Below are 21,234 nucleotides of genomic sequence, written 5' to 3'. Positions count from 1 at the left end.
AGCGTGGCCTTCGCAGGCGGTAAGAAGAGTGGGAGCGCAGGACGGAAGGGGACGGCGCAGGGGACGGCGCAGACCGAGGAGAGCGATCGCGGCTGCAAGGTGAAATGCCGTTATATCAGCCACTGGCTTCAACTGGAATGAAGAGTGACGACATTATCCAGCAGGCTGGGGTTAAGAGGCAATTCACCCAGGAGCTCCGGGGCTGAAAAGCTCACTCAAGACTGAACGCAGAAAGATGGAGATCCAATCGACAAATAACACAGTGAACAAATAGTCACCAAATTACTATACGCTGGCAAACTGGGTGGGGGTGGGGGGCTGCAGTGGGAGCCTGGATTTGGAACCCGCAGACAAAAATCGACCAGACCGTGGGGACCGGCCCCCTCTCCTCCGCCCGCTAACCTTCTTTAGAATTCCCATCAGTCCAGTACTGCAATTACAACTGCCAGCCTCCACCCTCCGAAGGAAACGCTCCATGTCGAAGGCTTCACAAATTTCCCCGGGTACAATTTGGCTGTCACATGCGCTCGGATTTACTCAAACACGCTCCCTGTTAATGTCACTAACTTTGCATGTCAAGCACTTTACAGCCAATTAAGTAAAAAAAAAATAAAAAATTCTAAACGGGAGATCAGGAAGACGAGAAGAAGCTTCTTCCTCTTTTGTTCAGGACAAATTCACGACACCCCCCCCCCCCCCCCCCACTGTCCTTTGAAGATGGCTGTGCACACGTGTGTGTGTGTGTGTATAAAGAGTGAGAAGACTTCGAGTGAAAATCATCAACACCTGTATGCAGGTCATCACACCATTAGCCAGAGGAGGGGGGGGGGGGGGGACTTGCAGGGGTCCACAAAAAATGCCCCCCCCACACCCTCCAAGCTGCAATGCCAACAGCACCTCAGCCTTCCTGTCACCATGCTAATATTTAAGTTTACACATTTCCTATCATAAATTTTTAAACAAAATACTAAAAATACTTCGACACGAGGCACCTCCCGTGGCAGCCTGGCGATGGCGCGATCCGTCTCGACCCACAAGACACCAGTGGCTGACAGGCACGTCCCTTCGCCGGGCCGGCCTAGCCGTTAATGTGACAGAGACGCGGGTGCGACCCGCGTATAAAGGAAGGTATAATCACGGATACGGATCCAGTCCGCTGCTCATGGGCCCAGCCCGGGCCCAACCACGGCGCCGCTGACTGGCTGTCTCCGCAAATCACCCTAAGAAGTGCTCATTAAGTCGTTACGGCTGACACAGTGATGAGACACTCGCGGCCGAGTGACATGCGCTTTGTCCTCACAGAGACGCAGCGATTGACGTGAACAACGGGGACAAAAATGGGAGGGGCAGGCTGCGAGGAAGGGAGCGTACAAAAAAAAAAAAAAAAATGTTCCGTTTGCTGCTGAAAGGATGGCTTCTTGGCGGTGGCAGGGATTGACTGGCCGGCATTGACCTTGTCAGGGAGGTGACCCTCCATGATAACGACCACAGAGAGCGAGAGAGAGAGCGAGATCCTCCCTCCGTTCTCAGTCCAGCAGCTTATGATGCTCAGACACATGTCCCGATCAACCCCAACCCCCCCCCCCCAGCAAAGCCCCCAATTGTTCCAGGGTCCAGGAGCCTGTCCAAAAATCCAGCTGCATTTATTAAAAAAAAATAATAATAAAATTACGAAGGCGTCATAATAAATCTCACACCCCCCAGCCATGTGTCTGCCCCCTGTTATTTTCTGAACATTGGTCAATCGTTGCCGCAGAAGCGGTTTTGTTTGTCGCTCAGTGAGGCTCGGCCGGCCGGCGACAAGGTCGCCCGTTAGTCACCGCAGCTAAGAAACCGGGGAAAAGGTTAAAAAAAAATGGAGAAAAACACGAATCTGCTTGTAAATGGCAAAGCAGATCAGCATTCGCATAGCGACCAGATGGGGAAAAAAAAAAAACACGCATGGAGTGCCAACCTATAGGGGGCGCCAGCGTTCGGCAGGACGGGAGACGGGGGTGGGAGGGTCGCACAGGATCTGGGCTAGTTGCTTAGCATAGCCATAGTAAATCCAGCAATTAGAGACTCCACACATAATTAACATGCAAATGAGACAATCTACTTAAAAGCCGTGCAGAGAGAATGACCTGAAACATTCACTGGGTTGCTGGGAGCCAGGATCCGGCTCAGAGAGGCACAGCTTCAGGCCCGATTCACATACCGCGCTTTAGACAGGAAGCCACACATGGGAGACGTTCCATGGCACTGGAAGACAGTTGGGCGGGATCTTAAGCCCACCCCCCTGAGCCCAGAGGGCAGGGTCCTGGGGCCTCACCTCTCCAGGTAGGCAATGGTGATGGGTCCAGAGAGCAGCGGGCCAGGCTTAGCCAGGCCCACAGAGTAGACTGTATCCTGAATCCTCTTGACAGCAGCGTGGTCACCCTGCAGCGCCACCCCATTCAGGATGTGGAACAGCGACAAGACTGCGGTGTCCTGCAGAGCCACCTTCTTCTCCTTCATCTCCTTCAGCATGTCCACTGCCTCTGCGGGGGACAGAGAGGACACATCTGGAGGGGAACCTCGAGAATCTTTTATGGACAAGATGTTGGGCAACAAATCAGTGGAACAGCCAAGCTGACCATTTCCGTTCGAACGTGCATCTGAAGGCCACAGACGTGCGAAGCCACTGGCCGCCGACCAATGTCCTGCCGTCTACCGCTACCTCAGGTCAACTTTGACCTGGAAGAAGGAGGAGGGAACCGGGACCCTGGCAAGAGGGAAGGGGACGTGCACTGACCACAGCAGAGAATGATCCGGAGAAAAAGTGGACTGGACGGGAGGGGTACAGAAAGCATGGCTGGAGCCACGATAATGATGAGAGCCAAGCCACCTGTCCGGGTCATGTGATCCCCCACTTAAGAGGGGGGCGAGAGCTGTTTATACCCCAAAGGGACCCCATGATCCCCCCCCCCCACCCAGAGTTCCAGATGAGAGAAAGAGAAAGCAGGGGGGGTGGGGGGGTGGAAAAAGGGCCCTTAGATAATTTCATGTAGGGAAAACAAACCGCTATTAAAACAGCATTTTACACCCAGCAGGAATGCAAATTCGCCCGTATAATGCCAATTTCCTGCTAATTACTACTTGCATTTCTAAACGAGACTACAATTAACAGGGCCCCCAATACCGGCACGCTATCGGCTCCACGCAGCGGCGGCCGCTAATTATAGGTGTGCGGTGAGCACCCGGCCGGCCCCACCGGCCTCGGACCCCAGGGCTCTGGGACACGCGGGGGCCGTAATGGGGGCTTTTATCGGGCCGTTCTCCAGCTCGGCATCCAGCTGCCACAACGCACCCCCCTCCGACGCGCCCCCTCCCCACCGCACCAACAGGCAGCTGCTCTGTCAGCGGGCCAGATAATTAAGATGTGTTTACACTGTGTTTAGGACCGCGCTAATGGTCTGATATTGATAGGGTCTGTTTGAAAGCGACGATACTAATTACAGCAGGGGCTGGCTGGAGCAGCCATGCCCTTCTCACCTCCCCAAAACCCCCCCCAAAACCCCCCCCAGGGGCTAACATCGTTGAAAGCAGGCCCAATGAAGGATCTGCTGGGGTCTAGGTCAACAGAGTGGACCAAGCAGAGCCAGATGAAACGAGTCAAAAGCCTTACCGAGGGGGGGGGGGTGGCCTGGGTTAGAAAACAGCCTTTCAGGTCTGGGTCTCCATCAGCCAGGATATCAGTACCATTTGTTTACCAGCTTGGCACGGTACAGCACTGCCTCCCATTCGCCTTGGCACTAGGTGGCACTCTGGCGGCTCGATCAGCACAGCACGTGGCCCCCCGCACCGCACCCTCATCCCCCCACGGCCCCCGGCCCCCTCTCCGCCTGCTCGCCAGCTCACTCGCTCACACCCTCTTGTTATGCAAATGAGGAGCCAGCACGTCGACTGTCAGAGATTTAATGGGGCAAAAACAGAAAGAGCGATTTGGGGGGGTTCGTGGAGGATGAGAGAGGGGGCATCATGAGGGTCATGCTGGGTTTTTCAAGAGATCGTTTTTATTTTGTGTTTTCTCCGTCCCGCGCAGTTTGGCCCCCACCGCGGGGCATCCTAATTGTTCAAAGTTACAGATCTAATCGGCAGAAACCGCTGGCCCAGTTCCCCTGCGGAGCACCCACATTCCCCACCTGTCCACCTTCTGCTCAAAACAGAGCCCAAAGATAATGCCCTAGAGTAAAAATCACATTTCCAAATTTACATACAGACAAAGGGAAAACATCTGTCCCTCTTTAGGTTACAAGGCTTCAAATAATAATTCTGGGGTGTATACAGGGGCGGGCCACAGACACAAGGTGACAGCCGATTGGCCCCCAGAGTGCCCCCTCACATGTCACTCATTGAATCAAAACATATGATAATAAGCTTGGCCTCTCTGTATGAATAATGGCCCTTCATATGGCCGTACCAGACAGGCAGATTCTCAAATGACTGCTTATGGCTCCAACACCATTGTGGGATTTTCCCCAGATGTGTTCAATGTGCCTTCAATACGAAGGCGTCATAAATATCCCAAAAAAAAAATCTCAATATCCCAAAACACACAGACAGGCCACACATTCCCACATGCAGTCTGCTTTTACTGGGCTGTTCAGCAACTTCAGTCCTGTTGACAGACATCCAGTCCAATCCAACCTGCAGAAGCCTTAAGTCAGGCAGGCTTGCAGGAGGACAGGAAGCCACCATGCGATCTCACGCTCGACCATGGGGGCCCAGCCCTGGCGGAGAAGTGAGGCTAGCGAAGTATGCTAATGCATATTACAAGATGGGGGAGGCAGCGGCATGCAGTACCCCCGGATTCACTCAGCAATCCCCACACAGTGCTCTGGCGAACATTAGTGCTCGGGCACTCTTCTGTCAGTGCCGAGGTGTCCGGTGATTTCATCCACGCTTCGGGGAGGGGGGCAGCACGTTATTACTTGAATTGGGCAGGGAGTGGCGAACCAAGGCGGACCTTATCGTAATTATATCTTACATGCTCCGAGAAAACCACCACGGAATTCACATAATCTCCGCTTAATACGGGATTCTCTGAATAGCCTATTTAAATTCCACCCAATGCCATGATTCACATTGTGGGGGAAAAAGATCCGTGTGTACAGATTGGAGAACAAATTATTGGAGATCCTTATTTTAAGACCGCTGAGAGCAAGATCAGCAGAGCTGTGTGATTGTTCCACAAATTGCCACAGAATGGGATGAATGGGGTGGGGGGGGGGGGGGCACTGAGGGGGACAAAAGTTTATCCTCCCAAAGTGACTGGGACGCCCTAGAAGAATGTGGCCACCAAAACCTGACACTAGTGTGAAATGAGATTTCTGGACAGTCAGTCTCATTTGAATCTGTTTACTGAAGATCCAAATCAACAATGGTAATGACAAGCATGTCCACCAAGTACCGGTCACAGTGCAGCAAAATCCAGACATCCGAAGACGTCGTGCAGTAGGGCTGTACGATATTACAGCATGATATCTACAAAAAAATACCTAAAAAAAATTTGGTATTTATAAAAAAACAAAACAAAGACGCCGAAACTCCACAAAATAAACTACAGCCAAACAGAGCTCATCTGCCAGTAGACTGTGTTAAATAAGCTGGTAGGGTTTGCCATGAGTTGCAGGCAGTGAAGTGATTATTGCGCGTGCACACGCTGAGACAATGATGTTGAAATGATATATCGTGCAGCTCTAAGAAAAATAGGATGCGGAGAAGCCTGACCTTCGACCTGATTACGACAGCAAACGGCAACGCCTACGAAAGCCTTTCAGAGCTCACAGCAAAGGAGAGAGCTCCCTCGCCTAGCCTCCCCCCAAACACGACGCAAAACCGCAGAGACACTCACCCTCCAGCCTTCCGTGTTTGATCAGGACCTTCACCAGCGCCAGGTACTTGTTGGCAGTCAGGGTGTCTGAGGAACCTTTGCGGTCGCTGAGGGAGAGGGAACAGGGGACAAAATCATCAGGATTTAGGAGCACAATACAGGCCAAAGGGGACTCAGTTAAATATGCAAGTGCCATGAATGGAGAACTGTCCGGGTCCAATTTAACCTCCCCCATCCCCATGTGCAGGAAAGACGCACACAAGACCCCATGTCTGACTGCAATACAAGGCAGCTCCATTCCTGCAGTGTTTAATGACGCTGACCAGGCACTCGTGGGGTGGAGGAGTATGGGGGGAGGTGGGGGAGTTACTACATAAAAAGAACTGAAATTGAACATGAAGGTAAGCGAAACAGGAGCAGCAGGTCGGGAGACGCGGCGCATTAATGTCTCCTTGCATCTTGCAGATGGCGCTGTGCCGCTATTAAACTTTAAAAGTTGGCTGAAGGACTTTGTAAACAAGGGCTCTGCGTGCGCGTGTCTGAGTGTGAATGGACACGCGCGTGTGTTAGCCGGAACCCTGACTCACAGCTCCCTCTTCAGGTTCAGTGCCTCCTCTACGTTGTCTTGGTTACAGCACAGACGGATGAGTGCTGCGTAACCCCCGACGACCATCTCCTCCTCGTGTTGCGACTTCAGCTCAAGAGCCCGCTCGAGTTTCTGGGGGTGGGGAGTGGACACGGGTCAAATCAAAGGGAAACAACGCAGTTGGGGATGGGGGTGGTGTTGGGGTGGTAAGAGCCATACCTCTTCAGCGCAGAGGGCCAGGATCAGCTGCTTCAGGACCAGTCCCGTGGGCTGATTCTCCCTCTTCAGGTCTTCAAGCTTCTTCTCCAGGACCTCAGCCTTCTGCTCCACAGCCTCCAGAAGGGAGCAACTAATTTCACAATTCCGCAATTATAGAGGTGCTCAGCTGGTTCGCATACGTACGAGACCCACTTACCACTCGGATTTCCTGAGGACCGGCATCCTTCCCACTCTCGATCAATGGTATGAGGTCCTTATAGTGTAAAGAATGACAAGAATCACACAAACGGCACCAGACAGCTACATCTAGAGATTTTTCCTATAGACATGACCCTCGACGCGCCACCCATCGATCACACTCAGTCCAAGCAGATCAGAAGCGATATCCTCACCGCGCCCCATGTCACCCTACAGCCCACGTCATGCCCCTCACCTTGACGAGCTCAGGGACACCATGGGCTTGCAAGACGTTGCGGATCCCCCTGAAGATGAGCACAGGGATGGTGATATTCTGCAGAGGAAAGACAGAAGATATTCCAACTTAACAACATATGAACTGATGACCAATATGGGCCCCAGATCATTTGAATACTCACGAAGACTAGCATGTATGTGTGGTTGACCAAATACCTTAGCATGAAGCTCTTGAAAGTATTTCCTGAGAAGCTGCTGCTTAGCTTGAGTATCCTCTGCACTCATCCCTTCCACAAAATTGTAGAGGAAATAGTGCACAGCCTCTGAAAAGCAGAGCGGACAGATTCATCGGTAAGATGGCGTAACTGGGATTTGTCACAAAGACAAGCAAGCAAGATAGCTCATAGACAGACAGTGTAACACACCCCACACACAGATTAAAGCCACACAGAGTTTGCGTGTGTGTACAGTTGACTTTAATGCATGCCGAAGGGTGTGTGCGTGAGTGAGGGTCAACCCAAACTCTGCCCGAGCCAATCAATGTGTGCATGACGTTCATGGAAAACGATCAGCGTTGAGCCAGGCAATCCATCCACAGATCCCCACCAGCCCGGCCCGACAGCCCCGGTCCTCGTCAGACCCGCCACCAGTCACTCCCCTCCCACGAGATGCCATCTCCCATGAGGGGCCATGTCAGTCTCTAGATGTCCCCAGAAAAGTCAGCCCAGATCACAGGGCTGCGTGTCGAAAAGACGCAAAGCGACCGTCCATGCAGGCAGGCACAGACAGGCACAGAGAGGCACAGACAGACAGCTCAGGACAAGCGTCACGCGAGGGCAGTGTTTGTGAATATCACAGGAGCCGATACAAAAAGCTTGATCTGCAGAGGAGGCGGCGTCATACCAGCCTGCTTGGGCGTCTCTCTGTTGAATCGTTCATCTCTGTACAGCAGTTCTGTAATCTGCAATGACATGTGCCCACTGAGATCAGGAGAGGGAGAGCCTTTATTTACACACGTGCACCCAGCATGCACCCAGAAAACCTTTTACAGAGGAAAATCTGTTTACAGCACAGAGAGAGATGCCATGTGTTCTCCAACTGATTAAAGCCCCTTTAAACTCTCTACCCCAAAATCAGGTCAGCCATTTTGTGTTCAGCCTGTATTCTCATGTTCAGCCTGGATTCCCAAAATTGTGTGTGTGTGTGTGTGTGTGTGCGTATCGGGGGGGGGCTCAAATGGATATTTCCAGGCTGTGGTATTAGGGCCTCAAACGGAGTGATGTCACACCCAATGAAGAAATTCATAAATAAGCACACGGAAAGCAGGAGGCGCTGCCCTGCATGATTTATGAGGCAAATGCAAAGGAAGCAGCGATGTGGGGGCTTCATGCGAGCTGAGACGCTGCACCACGTCGTTCATCTCCAGTGGCATCAGGCCGACAGAACGGCCGCGCTGGTTATGCAGAGAGGAGGACAGGAGGGGGACTCGCAGGCAGGATTTTGGGGTTTAAAGATAAGTGTAAGACTTTCAGGGGCTTCTGATGACCACATGCCGACGTGTCGCTACTTAACGAGAAAATGTCACCATGGCCCATGCCATTCGACTGAACTCGTCTGCAGAAAAACGTTTCAGTCTTACATCAGCATTTGACAACAGCTGCTGAGAAGCAGTAAAGAACTTGCCATAGTACGTGGGGGGGGGGTATAGGGGTTAGTAACGAGTCACATAAATGTAAAAATAAACAAACTGAAATTAATAAACCTGTTACATAATGCTGGTGTGACTTTACCCCCTTTAGAACAAGCAGCAGTGGGTGTGCTTCTGCAGTTCTGAGGCCCAAAGCACCGTTATCCCCGACAGTCCGCAGAAAACCCTTTTTTGGGCCCCGTTTCGGTACCACAAACATAGGCCTGTGACATATTTCAATCTCTCTTTCGTTCTGGAACATGAAATCATAGTCAAATGGCATCACCACAGACCTTCGAGATGATTATTTAATATATCCACATGTAGGTTTTGCAGACACCCTTCTGACCTTCAACACCCCCCACAATAATCCTAATATAAGATTTAAGATTAAACTTCTAAAGTAAATGCTGTACAATGTACATGCTGTACAAGAGACAAAGGCATGTCAAGTGAACAGAGTTAATCTACATTGCCCCCATCCATATGGCTCGGCTTACCTTAGCCATGCTCGCCACATCATCCGACCTGCAGGGGGCAGCAGAGAATCAGAGATGAGCAGATCACAGGGTTTTGAACGACTCTCCCCCTAAAATGACTCATAGAATGTACAAAAAAAAAAAAAATACTTCTAATCTTACAGCTGTCTCAAAGCAAAACTAACTTTTAGAAGCTCTAGGGACATTGAGGCGCCTTGAAATAATACTGAATAATAATGAAATAATAATAAGGGGACGAATAAAATTTACATTAAGACCAGGATGAAAACTTTTCACATCCAGCTGAAACGTGTTTTATACAACTGCACCAAGTGAGAACCGAAACACAGAGTCACAGAACTAGCCGCAGCCCACATAGGACCAAACGATCGGTTCTTAAAATGTATAATGTTCATCAGTCAGGTTATGCAAGAGTGGTGAGGGGGTGGGTGATTACATTTGTTTGTGGGGAGAGGGACAATTTAATTATTAAACAATGATGTTGATGTAGGCAGAATCTGGGTACTGAACAAACTATGCTGACAGGATACCACACTGGCACTTAACACCTATGGAGTGCTCAGGTTTGCAGCAGGAGCTGCAGCCTCGAATGTGGGTGTGGGTTTTGATATCAGTGATGGGGACAAACTGAATATGCAGGACAAGCAACAGGCGAGGCCTATTTGCATTAACTCCACCCCAGGACAGTTGCCTTTAGCAGGGCATGTGTATGGATGAGATGCTATCTGAGCGATTTCTGGGAGAAAAGGAGATGCGAGACATCATGGGGGTCGGAACTACATACCGTCTGAAGCCTCGGATCAGCTGTGACCTGAAAACGTTCAGGCTCAGACCTGGGAAAGAAGGGGATGAGACTGGGGGGCGGGGGGGGGATGAGGAGGAGAGAGGGGGAGTGAGGAAGAAAAGGAGGAGAACCGTAAGATGCATGTACTCAAGCAGAGAACGATGTATGTTAAGTCACTGCTTCGGAACGACCAGCATGACTGTCCTGAGGGAGAAGCGCTAACACGCCACGGAGGGAAGGCAGAGGCACTCGCAACTCGCAATCTCCTTGCGGCAGCGTCTGAGCCCCTCTGAGGCGGCTGGGGGGTGGTTTTAAGCCAGGGGCGTCCCTGGTGCCAAGTTCCCGGCGCTGACAGGTAACGAGCGAAACTTGGAGAGCATACAGCTGGTGTGGGACTCCAGAGGCAGAGCTCCACGCAGCCAAGGGCAGAACAAAATATGTATTATTTAGAAGCTTTTAACCAATTTACGTCTTTCCGTTAAACAGTCTTCCTCACATATTCAGAGACACTAATCGCTTAAAAGGTTTGAGGGCTGCTGGCTGTGCATCTGGCCACAGATGGGGGGGGGGAAATCGGCATCAGAGATAAACGCACATACCCACCATGCACTGGGGCTGAGTACTGAGCTCACAAGCTCTCCCAGACTAAAAAGACATTTACAAACGAGAGGAGGCCATTCGGCCCAGCAAGCTCGTTTGGGGAGAACTTAACTAATAGCTCAGAGTTGTTCAAAGCTTATCTAGCTCTAATTTAAACTCAGGATTTTAGCTTGCGCTACACTAACAGGGAGACTATTCCATACTACACACTGTATCAAGTGCTTTCTTAAATCCATTTTAAAATGTTTTCCTGCTAATTTCCGCCTATGGCCACGAGTTGTAGTATTTAAGCTAATATTGAAGTAGCCATTTGGCTGAACAGCATCCAGACCTGTTAGAACCTTATATACCTGGATCATGTGCCCCCTTGGTCTCCTTTGCTCAAGGCTGAACAGATTCAGCTCAGCTAACCTCTCCTCATAAGACATTCCTCTGTGACCAGGAATCATTCTCATAGCCCTATGTTGCACCTTTACCAAGGCAGCAATGTCCTTCCTAAGGTATGGAGACCAAACCTGCACACAATATTCTAGGTGGGGTCTTACCAAGGAATTATATAATTGTAGCATCACCATCAACATGTTTCCTCAAAAATCCCCCAGTTCCCTGGGGCAGGGGGGTGCGACCCCCCACTGGGCAACAGATCCAAACCAAAATGAATAGCAGGACTCCCCCCCTGCCCACCCATCTACACATGCCTACTGTTCCTTGCCCACTGCATGCCACACTTACGGTGGGCGCTGAGTACGGCCAGGTTCCCGCTGTTAGCTTCCTCACGGACTTGGGCGATGACAAACCCAGATGAGCTGAGATCGCAGCCCACCTCCTGCGGACACACACACAGTTGGTTTTTAGTTTGTGCCGCTATTCCACTGGCATACAGGAACCGTACCCAAGCCGCACACGAACCGTACTGCAGCCTCGTTCTAGCTCACTTCGGTGTTCCACTGCAGAAGGATCGGTTCGGTAAAGGCTTTGCCGGGTTTTATGAGTGATAATGACATAAAACCGGAGAGATACTTATTTACTGTTCACACGGTTTAAATCATGATTTACTATGAGCAGTTACTTATTTGTTACTTTGGGAAGATGGTGGCACAGGAGGTAGTGCTTTCGGCAACTGGAGGGTTGCAGGTTCGAGCCCTCGTTCCTCCTGACCCCATCAAAGTGTCCTTGAGCAAGACACTGAATCGCAAATTGCTCCCGGTGAGCAGGTTGGCACCTTGCATGGCAGCCTCCGACACTGGTGTGTGAATGAGTGTGTGGATGGGTGAATGCGAGGCATGAAATGTGATGCGCTTTGAGTACTCGTAGGAGTAGAAAAGCGCTATATAAATGCAGTCCAGTTTCCATTTATTTTTTACTGTGCGCTAATTTCCGCTAGGACATCTGTGAGATTCGCACCATAATGTTAGCATTAAATGTTAGCGGAATAAGCATTCGCTTGCATAAATAAAATTTCCATTCAATTCAGCTGTTCTATAGAAGTTTTAAGTAGGAGGATCGGAAATTTTTATGTTCCAAGTTATCGGTAATGCATTAATACATCGCAATATACCATACTACTAATACATAGAACATGCCATTTGTTCCTTCAAATAACCCATCCATAGAACACCAGTATCGCTCTGCATTTCGGCCAATCAGATGATGGTGATGTAACCAGCTCGGTTTGGTCACACTTTCAGCCCTGCTGGCTAGTGGGGAAATGACAACCTGGGTACTGCTCGCATGCTTAGCAAACCGTCAGTTTGCTGTACGGTTCAGGTACGGCTCGGGTCCTGGTGGCAGCGGAAAAGTGCCATTAGTTATTCCCGGTTTCGCAAATGCGGCACACGGATGGGGGGGGGGGGGATGACGGAGAAGACGGTACCTGGAGCGCTGCACGGGCAGCGTCCACGCTGGGGAAGGCCGGCAGGACGTAGCCGGAGTAGGTGGCCAGGTCGGGTTCCACTCCGAGACTGCGCATGCTCTTCAGCACTTCCTGGATCCCTGTGGGAACACAAGGAAGCACATGGGGGGGGGGGGGTGATTAGAGCAGTGAACACGGACGGTAACAGCATGACCGACGCCACCCAGGAAACAAATCTGAACACAGCGTTCCCTGCTAGAGTACAAAGTGGGGGGGGGGGGTGGTCCAGAGGCTAATGAGCTTATACCAGACAGGCCTTACGGAAGTCTGGGGGGGGCATCGCCAGGGAATGCTTTGATGCTCTTCATTAGCATATTATCACTATAACCTGGCACCCCACCCCGAAGCGACAGAGCCGGCCCGCGGCCCAAATTAGCCTCTGACTCCGCGCCCACTGCAGCCTCAAAGCCCACAGGCCCACGAATAAGCGACAGGATCGGCTTGTTTACCGCCGCAAAGCCATCCTCCCCCGAATCGCACCCGTGACCCTGCACCCACACCACAGAGCCCCGACCCTTCTTGGGCACTCCGGCATGGCTAAATAAAAGACACACACACACACAACACACACACACACACACACACACACACACACACACACACACACACACTGTTCTCAACAGGAAAGGCCCTCATTTCTCTCTCAGCCTTCTCAATGAAAGCTAGAGTGGTTCCCCATACATTTTTCGTCAAAGCAGCCCACCTGCTTGGCCTGATAAATTATCCATGGTGCATCTCTCCCAGGCATACCTGAGCCATCACTGAGCTGCATTAATGGAAGCATAGCAACAGGCTGGCAAGCGCAAGATCGTGTCACGGGATGGGGTGCACCAGGGGGATCCCTGACTACGCATGCCCAGCACGGCCTGATTCATCGACTGTCATTAGACACCCCTGATTTCTGGCTGGACCCAACATCCTCCTGGCTAGGAGCCAGCAGCCGCTAGGATCACAGCTCAGTCCTTTCGTCAGCTGATGGAACTGACCATTCCTTTATCATTAAAAGGTACCGTCTCCTGAATGGCTGGCGGGACAGACCCTGAATTTGAGTTTGATGTCTGAAAACAACCCCTGTCCTATTAATTTGACTTGCGCATTACGAGTCAACTTGACCTCTCATACACTCTGTCGAGGGCTGATCGCTGGGGGGCAGGAAGAGAAATTAGCCCAAAAAATGCAACGTGCAACACAGAAATTGGGAAGGAAAAAGAAAAATGAACAAAAACAGCCTCAGTCGGGCTGGAGTGATTGCCCCCCCTCTGGTGGGGGCAGGCTGGGTTATTTATTTAGTCACGCAGCAGAGAGTGGAGAGGCGGGGGGCAGCTTCACAGCCTAGTGGGAGACTCACTTTAAATTGTCCGTGCCTGACTGTTGAACCATCCCCCCCCCACCCAAACCGTGTCACAAGTGATAAGCGGCCCCTGGTGGCCCCAGGGTGACAGTGCGCCGCACCAGCCCACCCCCACCACCATATGCTCCCATACACCCGTCTGTCCGCATCCGCACCTCTCCAGCGCGCAAAGTTTCTCCAGACCCCCCCAGAGCTGGGCTGCCAGGCCCACCTGTGGGGGAAAAGGCCGAAGAGCTTAATATTTTATGCAAGGCAGAGGGGTGCGAGTAATCTGAAGTGAACCCCCCCGGAGCACTCGCATTTACACGGGGGGGGGGCAGTCACTCCACATTCATCACGTCACCGCCTCTGCTCTGCAACCCCCCCCCAGCCCACCCTCGCCATCTTCGACCCCCGGAAAGAAAGACTACATACATTTTTCATGAGAGGTTACGTCTGAAGACAAAAGTTCTACTTGCTCCATACTAAGTGGCTCAATAACTACGGTGGAGGCCATTCTGGCCAGACCGTGGGGCACACAGACACCCCCACCCCCTCCAAGCCGCCAGCGTGTACTGAGGTACAGCCTGGTTAGAGAATTCGGGATAAGGGGGCTAATTAGTGCTGACAAACATTTAGGAAAGTGCCCCCACCCCAACCCAATCACTAAAGCCCACCAGCACCAAACACAAACCAGCCAGCACCAGTTCTCTACAGCCATTTGGACAGAGGTCAGGTGACCCTTATTCCATGACTATCCTCTTGCTATTAACTATTTAAGCTTCAAAAACATCCAATCATAACATGGCTGGGGTAGGAAAAGACCAGCCAGGGCAGGTAGAAGACTTGCAAGAAGCCCACCTCCATCCCCCCAAATCACAGTAGGTTCATGGTTATCCAGCAGGGTGTGATGGGTTCATTGGTTTAACATCCCATAGGTCTCTCAACTCAACGTCATACATCATTGGTCAGTCTGTGTCAGCTGACACCGTCAAAACGGCACCACTGCAGCCAGCACTGCGCTGTCTAGCCAGGGAAGCTCCGCCCTAGAAAGGGCCACAGCCCTACCTTGTGTATTCTGGTCCCGTTGCAGCTGCCGAAGGAGCGCCCAGAAGAAATGCTCCCTCACCGGAAGACCCTCTTCCTGCATCATTCTCATTAGCTTCACCGCCAGATCTGCGACATCAGAAATCAGAATGAAACAGTCAATCCAGTTATCAGGAAAATGCGATCCACAGGAAGGTCACACTGGCAGGGCAGACAGATTTACCCATCTTTCTGGCCTTCAGGGCACAGTGCAAGGTGAACTGCAGGGGAGCAGCATGTCTGCTGGACGCCAAAAGCTCCCTGCCGTACTGGCGCAACTTCTCTGCAGGCTGGACAACATGATGCAAAAAACAATGCATCAACGAATCGAACTCGAGAACATCTAAGGAGAGCATTTCATCATTAGAGCAGAGCAGTGATTTTTCAACCACTATGCCGTGGTACACTAGTGTGAGATTGTAAGGTGTACTGTGGGAAATTACCCAATTTCACTTAATTGGTCTAAAGAAAGTTTTCTGAAATTAATTATTATTTGCAAATAATACGCTATTGTTGAGTGTCTGTGCTGTAAGTGATGTATTCTAGTGATGTATTCTAAACAAAGCTATTTCAACATTACTCCCATTTTCCATGACATCTGTGTGAGCTGAGCTTTTCAAGCCTGACTCATAAAAACTAAAAACAGAGAGACTGAGAGCTGTTGAGGAAGAGCTTTGTGTGTCTGTCTTCAATTCCTGCCAGGATATCAGCTTTGTGTTCATCCAAACAGGCTCAGGGTTCACACTGAGTGAGTATAAATACATTGAGAGACTATTTTGTCATTACTAGGCTACAGTGTCATTTTGTAACATTCTTGGTTGGTGGTGTGCAGTGGGATTTTTTCAGTGGAAAAAATGTGCCGTGGCTCAAAAAAGGTTTAAATACACTGAAGTAGAGGGCTCGCTTCAAAAAAGCCTCACCGTATCCATGGCGACACAGTGGGACAGGAAGAAGTTGCCCTGGTTGGGAGGGTCTTCGTTCTGGGACTCCGCCTGGCGATGAGGGAAGGTCTTGAGCAGAGAGAAAGCCACATCCCCCATACCTTGGGTGACGAGTCTGAGGCACACGTTCATGGCTTCTGCAGGGGCAGGCGGAGAGGTGTCAAGCGTGGGGGGAATACAGCACTGCAAGTTATGGGGCACCTCTCACAAATATGGTGTCCACCTTAAAAACAACTACCTGGTGGTTTTATGGCGAAAAATCCACAATCAGCGTCATTTTAGCAATATGACCCAGTATGCGTTTGCAGGGTCCCGAGGCTGTAATCACCGCGGTGATCACCGTTACATCTCGCTGCCTGTGCGGGGTCCCGAGGCTGTAATCACCGCGGTGATCACCGTTACGTCGCGCTGCCTGTGCGGGGTCCCGAGGCTGTAATCACCGCGGTGATCACCGTTACGTCGCGCTGCCTGTGCGGGGTCCCGAGGCTGTAATCACCGCGGTGATCACCGTTACGTCTCGCTGCCTGTGCGGGGTCCCGAGGCTGTAATCACCGCAGTGATCACCGCTACGTCACGTTGCCTGTGCGGGGTCCCGAGGCTGTAATCACCGCGGTGATCACCGTTACGTCGCGCTGCCTGTGCGGGGTCCCGAGGCTGTAATCACCGCGGTGATCACCGTTACGTCGCGTTGCCTGTGCGGGGTCCCGAGGCTGTAATCACCGCGGTGATCACCGTTACGTCACGTTGCCTGTGCGGGGTCCCAAGGCTGTAATCACCGCGGTGATCACCGTTACATCACGTTGCCTGTGTGGGGTCCCGAGGCTGTAATCACCGCGGTGATCACCGTTACGTCGCGTTGCCTGTGTGGGGTCCCGAGGCTGTAATCACCGCGGTGATCACCGTTACGTCGCGCTGCCTGTGCGGGGTCCCGAGGCTGTAATCACCGCGGTGATCACCGTTACGTCGCGCTGCCTGTGCGGGGTCCCGAGGCTGTAATCACCGCGGTGATCACCGTTACGTCACGTTGCCTGTGCGGGGTCCCGAGGCTGTAATCACCGCGGTGATCACCGTTACGTCGCGCTGCCTGTGCGGGGTCCCGAGGCTGTAATCACCGCGGTGATCACCGTTACGTCGCGTTGCCTGTGCGGGGTCCCGAGGCTGTAATCACCGCGGTGATCACCGTTACGTCACGTTGCCTGTGCGGGGTCCCGAGGCTGTAATCACCACGTTGATCACAGTTACAAGGCTACTCAGCTCTTGAAATGACCACTGTAGACATACAGCTAGGGGGCATCCCTAACTGCAGCATGGCAGACAACCAAAAATACTAAACAGTATTGCCCCCCCCCCCCCCCCCCCGCCCCATTATTTTCCTACCTGGCACAAAGCCCTGTTCCTGCCGCAGACGCTCCAAAATCTGAGGCAGGTGCTGGTGGTGCCCCGCCCTGGCCAGGGTCAGTAACACCTGCAGGAAGTCTCTGTCCATCAGCTGGATGTCACTGGATACCAACTCGCCTAGGACCTAAAAAAGGGGAGAGGAAATTGGGGTGCTCGGTCATTTCCCAGGTTCACATGGCAGTGCAGAACTAGGGAGGTCTGAGAAGGGGAATTACCTTCTTGACGTTCTCGATATCCCCCTTTTCAGCGTGGGCACACACCAGAGCCACGTACGTGTCGGGTCCCGGCTCGATCCCGGCACTGCGCATCATCGGCAGGATGCTCTCGGCACTCGCCACATCCCTGCCGGACAAAAGAACATCCGCAATGGGATATGATGCTTAAGCCTCCAACGAGCATTCAGAAATCAGTGTGCACAAAACGGCCATATAAACAAAGACTATCCCTCCTCCATAGCGCCCCCTACATAGTAAGGATGCATGTGGAAACACTAAATGGCGGCAACCCTGCTTGCTCACCCAGCACGGGCATGTCCGGTCAAGAGCGAGTTGAAGACCGCTTCAGTGATGGGCATATCTTTGTCCTTCATGAAGCCGAGGATCTTACTGCAGACACAAACATACATTACATGACTTCACTGTATTGAACAGGGACACTGCAGTTTGAGGGGGATACACAACTGCAACAGCACAGTCTAGAAAGCGGGGGTGCCATGGAATAAGCTAGAACATGCAAGACAGGTATTATGAGGTTCTCAAATCCCATGGTGGGTGGGACTAGCCATGCCCCATAAATCTCTGCCTGGTTTAAACCAATGAGACACCGGCATACAGGAAGTGACAGCACAGGGAAAGCCCCGCCCAGAGCAGCTTTCATGCAAATGACCCACAGAGCCCTGAGCGTTTCTCACCCGGCTCCCTCGATGTCTCCATCCTCGCAGTATGCTGCGATTAGCCTCTGATAGGTGACCTAATCATGGAGGAGAAAGACCATCATGTTCCTACCGCTGGAAAAGCCAAAGCCAGAAATACCGCGACTCAGACAAGTCGAGCGGATGGCCCGCTCCTGCGCCAGGTACTCACTCTGTTGGGCTGCACGTTGGCTGCTTCCATTTTGGCGAGGAAGTCAGTGGGGGAGAACTTAAACTCGTTCTGCAGGTAGACCTTGAGTAGGGCGTTGTAGTGACTGGCATCGTAGGTCACTCCTGGACAGAGAACCCGGCATGGAAAAGATAAGCCAAGCCATGCTGTCTTCCAAACCCAAATACAGACAAGGGGTATTCATGCAATTCTGGTTCAAAATGTACCGATATTTCCATAAAAGCCTTGAAGACACAAGACATTATCTTCATTGTCTGGTTCAGTTGTCCCTGGTAAAGCATCCCACTGACCAACTATGGTTACGGTTACAGAGAGTTTCTGGCAAATCAAGCCCATCTGTCTGGCCCCTCGCAGTCACCAGCTTCCTACCCCGCTCCTGCAGCTTGTCCCATATCTGATGAGCGAGCGCAGTCCGCTCCGACAGCGCCACCTCTGGCAGCAGCGAGCCGCAACTCCGCAGAAGCAGGAGAGCCTGGTTTGCACTTGGGGAGCCTGCACAGTGAAGATGGCATTGCATTGGGGGTGGCTTGGGGTTACCGCAGCGGACAGCAAAGTAACAGAACTAAACTGACTTAACGAAGAGCCTTTGTTACCTCTGAGTGGAATGCCAGTATTAAGAGCATTAAAAGAATAATCTTTAGGCTAAATTAACATTTTTAGCAGGAAGGGGCAGGTAAGTAGTTTAATGAGAGTTTCATTTGACAGATTGGAATGTGTGTGTGTATCTGAGCTGACAACACTCTACACACCTGTGGAGATGTCCTTAAATATACGCATTAGCAGGTTCTTGTTGATGCTTCCCGTGCGCCGGACAGCGCTGTCCAGCATGTCTAGTGCCCAGTCAGACCTCAAGGGCTGCCTGGGTCGGGCTGGGGTGCTGCTTTCCTCCCCTGATGGCCCTTCCTGCTCGGGGGCGAGGCTAAAGTGACGCACCCCCGTTGGGGCCAATGCTGACCTGTGCCACAAAAAGGAATACATCACACGTACTATCTAACAGCATTGTCATCGGTGCTGTGCCACGCAGACCAAGAAAGCAGCGTCAAGAAAGAGTAACAAACTGCAAAAAAACTTAAATAGATAACAAGAGCTGAAACGGACTGAAGTTTCATGTATCCAGCTGATTCTTTTATAATATATGGTTCTCCATTACACTGAAATAGTGGAATACATTACATATGCAGCATATACAAATATTAATAAACAGACCCATGGATAAGACGGTTCGTGCAAATCTTCTAACGAGCATCAGACGCAAACCAATAAGTTTAATCAGCCATAGCACGTAGGAGCTTTCTCAATGTTTTAGCTGCTGCATGCATATCCGCATAGGTCAGCTGTTCCGATTTCATACACGGAGTTTTGCCCAGTAGGTCATTACCTTAGGAGTATGACTTGCTGCGCCACAGATTTCATCGACTTATACATACGTGCTATTCTGCTATAAGGCCATATAGATCTATAAATTCCATACAAACCCCGTGAGCTCCATACAAACCGTTACACATACCACAATCAGATAACTATAAGATTAAAGCAGGATGTTATGGATCTGTCATTAAGGCCCAATGACACATATCCCCCCCATCCAGCATGAGTTTCGTCTCATGCCGGGCACATACCTGTGCACATTGTGAGAAAGCAAGACCTGTACCGGACCGACCGTCACTCTTCTACCAGCGACCGTCCCGCTACAGAGCCGAGAGAGCGGAAATCGACATAAGTTCAGTCGGCTGAAGGGGAATAAAGAAGCCGGCGAGATTTTCAAGCGTTGGACCGATCTTAAGAGCGCAGCCATGTTTAACCTAAGGAGCGTGGATAGAAGGGCATCCGCACCACGTGACCAGTCAGAGAACACGGGGGAAGAGCACGTGGGTATTTTAAGGTTGTACCATAATGGCGAATTAAACATATACGTATATATTCTCGTTGTATTTCTTGTCTGATTATATTACCACTGTCCGTTATTACAATTAAAAATATATTTTCATTTTATACTGTTATGTCGATATATTTTTTTCGGTTTTGTCCTGGCACCCCTATGCCCTTCAAAATATTGAAAGTCCCATTTTGTTTCGCCACCGACAAACCAAGTCAAATTTGCGCTACAACTGTAGGAAAGATGTGATTTCAGTTCTACTTCTGTTCTAGACGGAGTAAGCGAGGTGAATCGCTCTCATTGGTAAACAGCGCGCTGCCGCAGTTTCCTCGCAAACATTACGCGCCAAACTACTTTCTGACATTGTGGCGTGGTTATGGCTTATTAAATAACTGAATGCTAATAGGGGAGCGATGTAATACCAAGATGAAGGCGGCTTACTTAATTAGAAAGTGGTTATAAATCGATTATGATTGTATAATTAAGCATAATAAATATAAAGCATATTGCAAAAAAATAAGTAGAAAACAACTTTATCTTAGCTATCGAGTGAATTGTTAATTTCGAATGGGATAAGCGGTTACAGAAAATGGATGGATGGATGAATGGATACCCGTTTAAGTCAGGAAAACAATGTTTGCCTGTGGAGAATGTTGTTACCATGGGCATCCGGGTGGTGGCGCTCGTGCCCAGCGAATACTTGCAGCTACTAGACCGTATTCAGTATGTCCGTGGGGGTGGGATGGGTCACCCGGTAAATTACTGTTAATTGAATATTAATTTAGCATCTTACAGTTTTAAAATGTTGTTGCACTGTTACGTTGATATCAAATATAATCACTTCATTATCTCCTGATTTTCAGTAACCCACTTACATGAAGGATTCGTCTCAGAAAACCAATGCGTTTAAATCAATTAATGTATCATTAAACGCCGCTAGAAATCTC

The 21,234-nt window shown here is 50.8% G+C and overlaps 1 protein-coding gene across 1 annotated transcript in view; it reads right to left on the bottom strand.

The window, feature by feature from the left end:
- Positions 1–20,250, bottom strand: part of lrpprc (leucine-rich pentatricopeptide repeat containing) — a 33,766-nt gene extending 13,516 nt beyond the window's left edge. Inside the window, exons 1-23 of the mRNA XM_049002725.1 lie at positions 20,031–20,250; positions 19,161–19,366; positions 18,781–18,903; positions 18,394–18,515; positions 18,222–18,280; positions 17,830–17,916; positions 17,527–17,653; positions 17,291–17,435; positions 15,893–16,050; positions 15,157–15,262; positions 14,955–15,062; positions 12,518–12,636; positions 11,377–11,470; positions 10,045–10,114; positions 9,261–9,288; positions 7,977–8,034; positions 7,290–7,396; positions 7,093–7,170; positions 6,856–6,912; positions 6,660–6,773; positions 6,442–6,572; positions 5,876–5,961; positions 2,312–2,519 (exon numbers count right to left, since the gene is read on the bottom strand). Of these exons, the coding sequence (XP_048858682.1) occupies positions 2,312–2,519; positions 5,876–5,961; positions 6,442–6,572; positions 6,660–6,773; positions 6,856–6,912; positions 7,093–7,170; positions 7,290–7,396; positions 7,977–8,034; positions 9,261–9,288; positions 10,045–10,114; positions 11,377–11,470; positions 12,518–12,636; positions 14,955–15,062; positions 15,157–15,262; positions 15,893–16,050; positions 17,291–17,435; positions 17,527–17,653; positions 17,830–17,916; positions 18,222–18,280; positions 18,394–18,515; positions 18,781–18,903; positions 19,161–19,366; positions 20,031–20,206 (2,567 nt within the window). The 5' untranslated portion in view covers positions 20,207–20,250. The remainder of the gene's footprint in view (positions 1–2,311; positions 2,520–5,875; positions 5,962–6,441; positions 6,573–6,659; positions 6,774–6,855; positions 6,913–7,092; positions 7,171–7,289; positions 7,397–7,976; positions 8,035–9,260; positions 9,289–10,044; positions 10,115–11,376; positions 11,471–12,517; positions 12,637–14,954; positions 15,063–15,156; positions 15,263–15,892; positions 16,051–17,290; positions 17,436–17,526; positions 17,654–17,829; positions 17,917–18,221; positions 18,281–18,393; positions 18,516–18,780; positions 18,904–19,160; positions 19,367–20,030) is intronic.
- Positions 20,251–21,234: the final 984 nt, after the last annotated feature.

This window comes from Brienomyrus brachyistius, unplaced genomic scaffold (assembly GCF_023856365.1).
Source record: "Brienomyrus brachyistius isolate T26 unplaced genomic scaffold, BBRACH_0.4 scaffold71, whole genome shotgun sequence".
NCBI lineage: Eukaryota > Metazoa > Chordata > Actinopteri > Osteoglossiformes > Mormyridae > Brienomyrus > Brienomyrus brachyistius.
The sequence above is the reverse complement of the archived record's forward strand: the minus strand, read 5'-3'. Positions and strand labels throughout refer to the sequence as shown.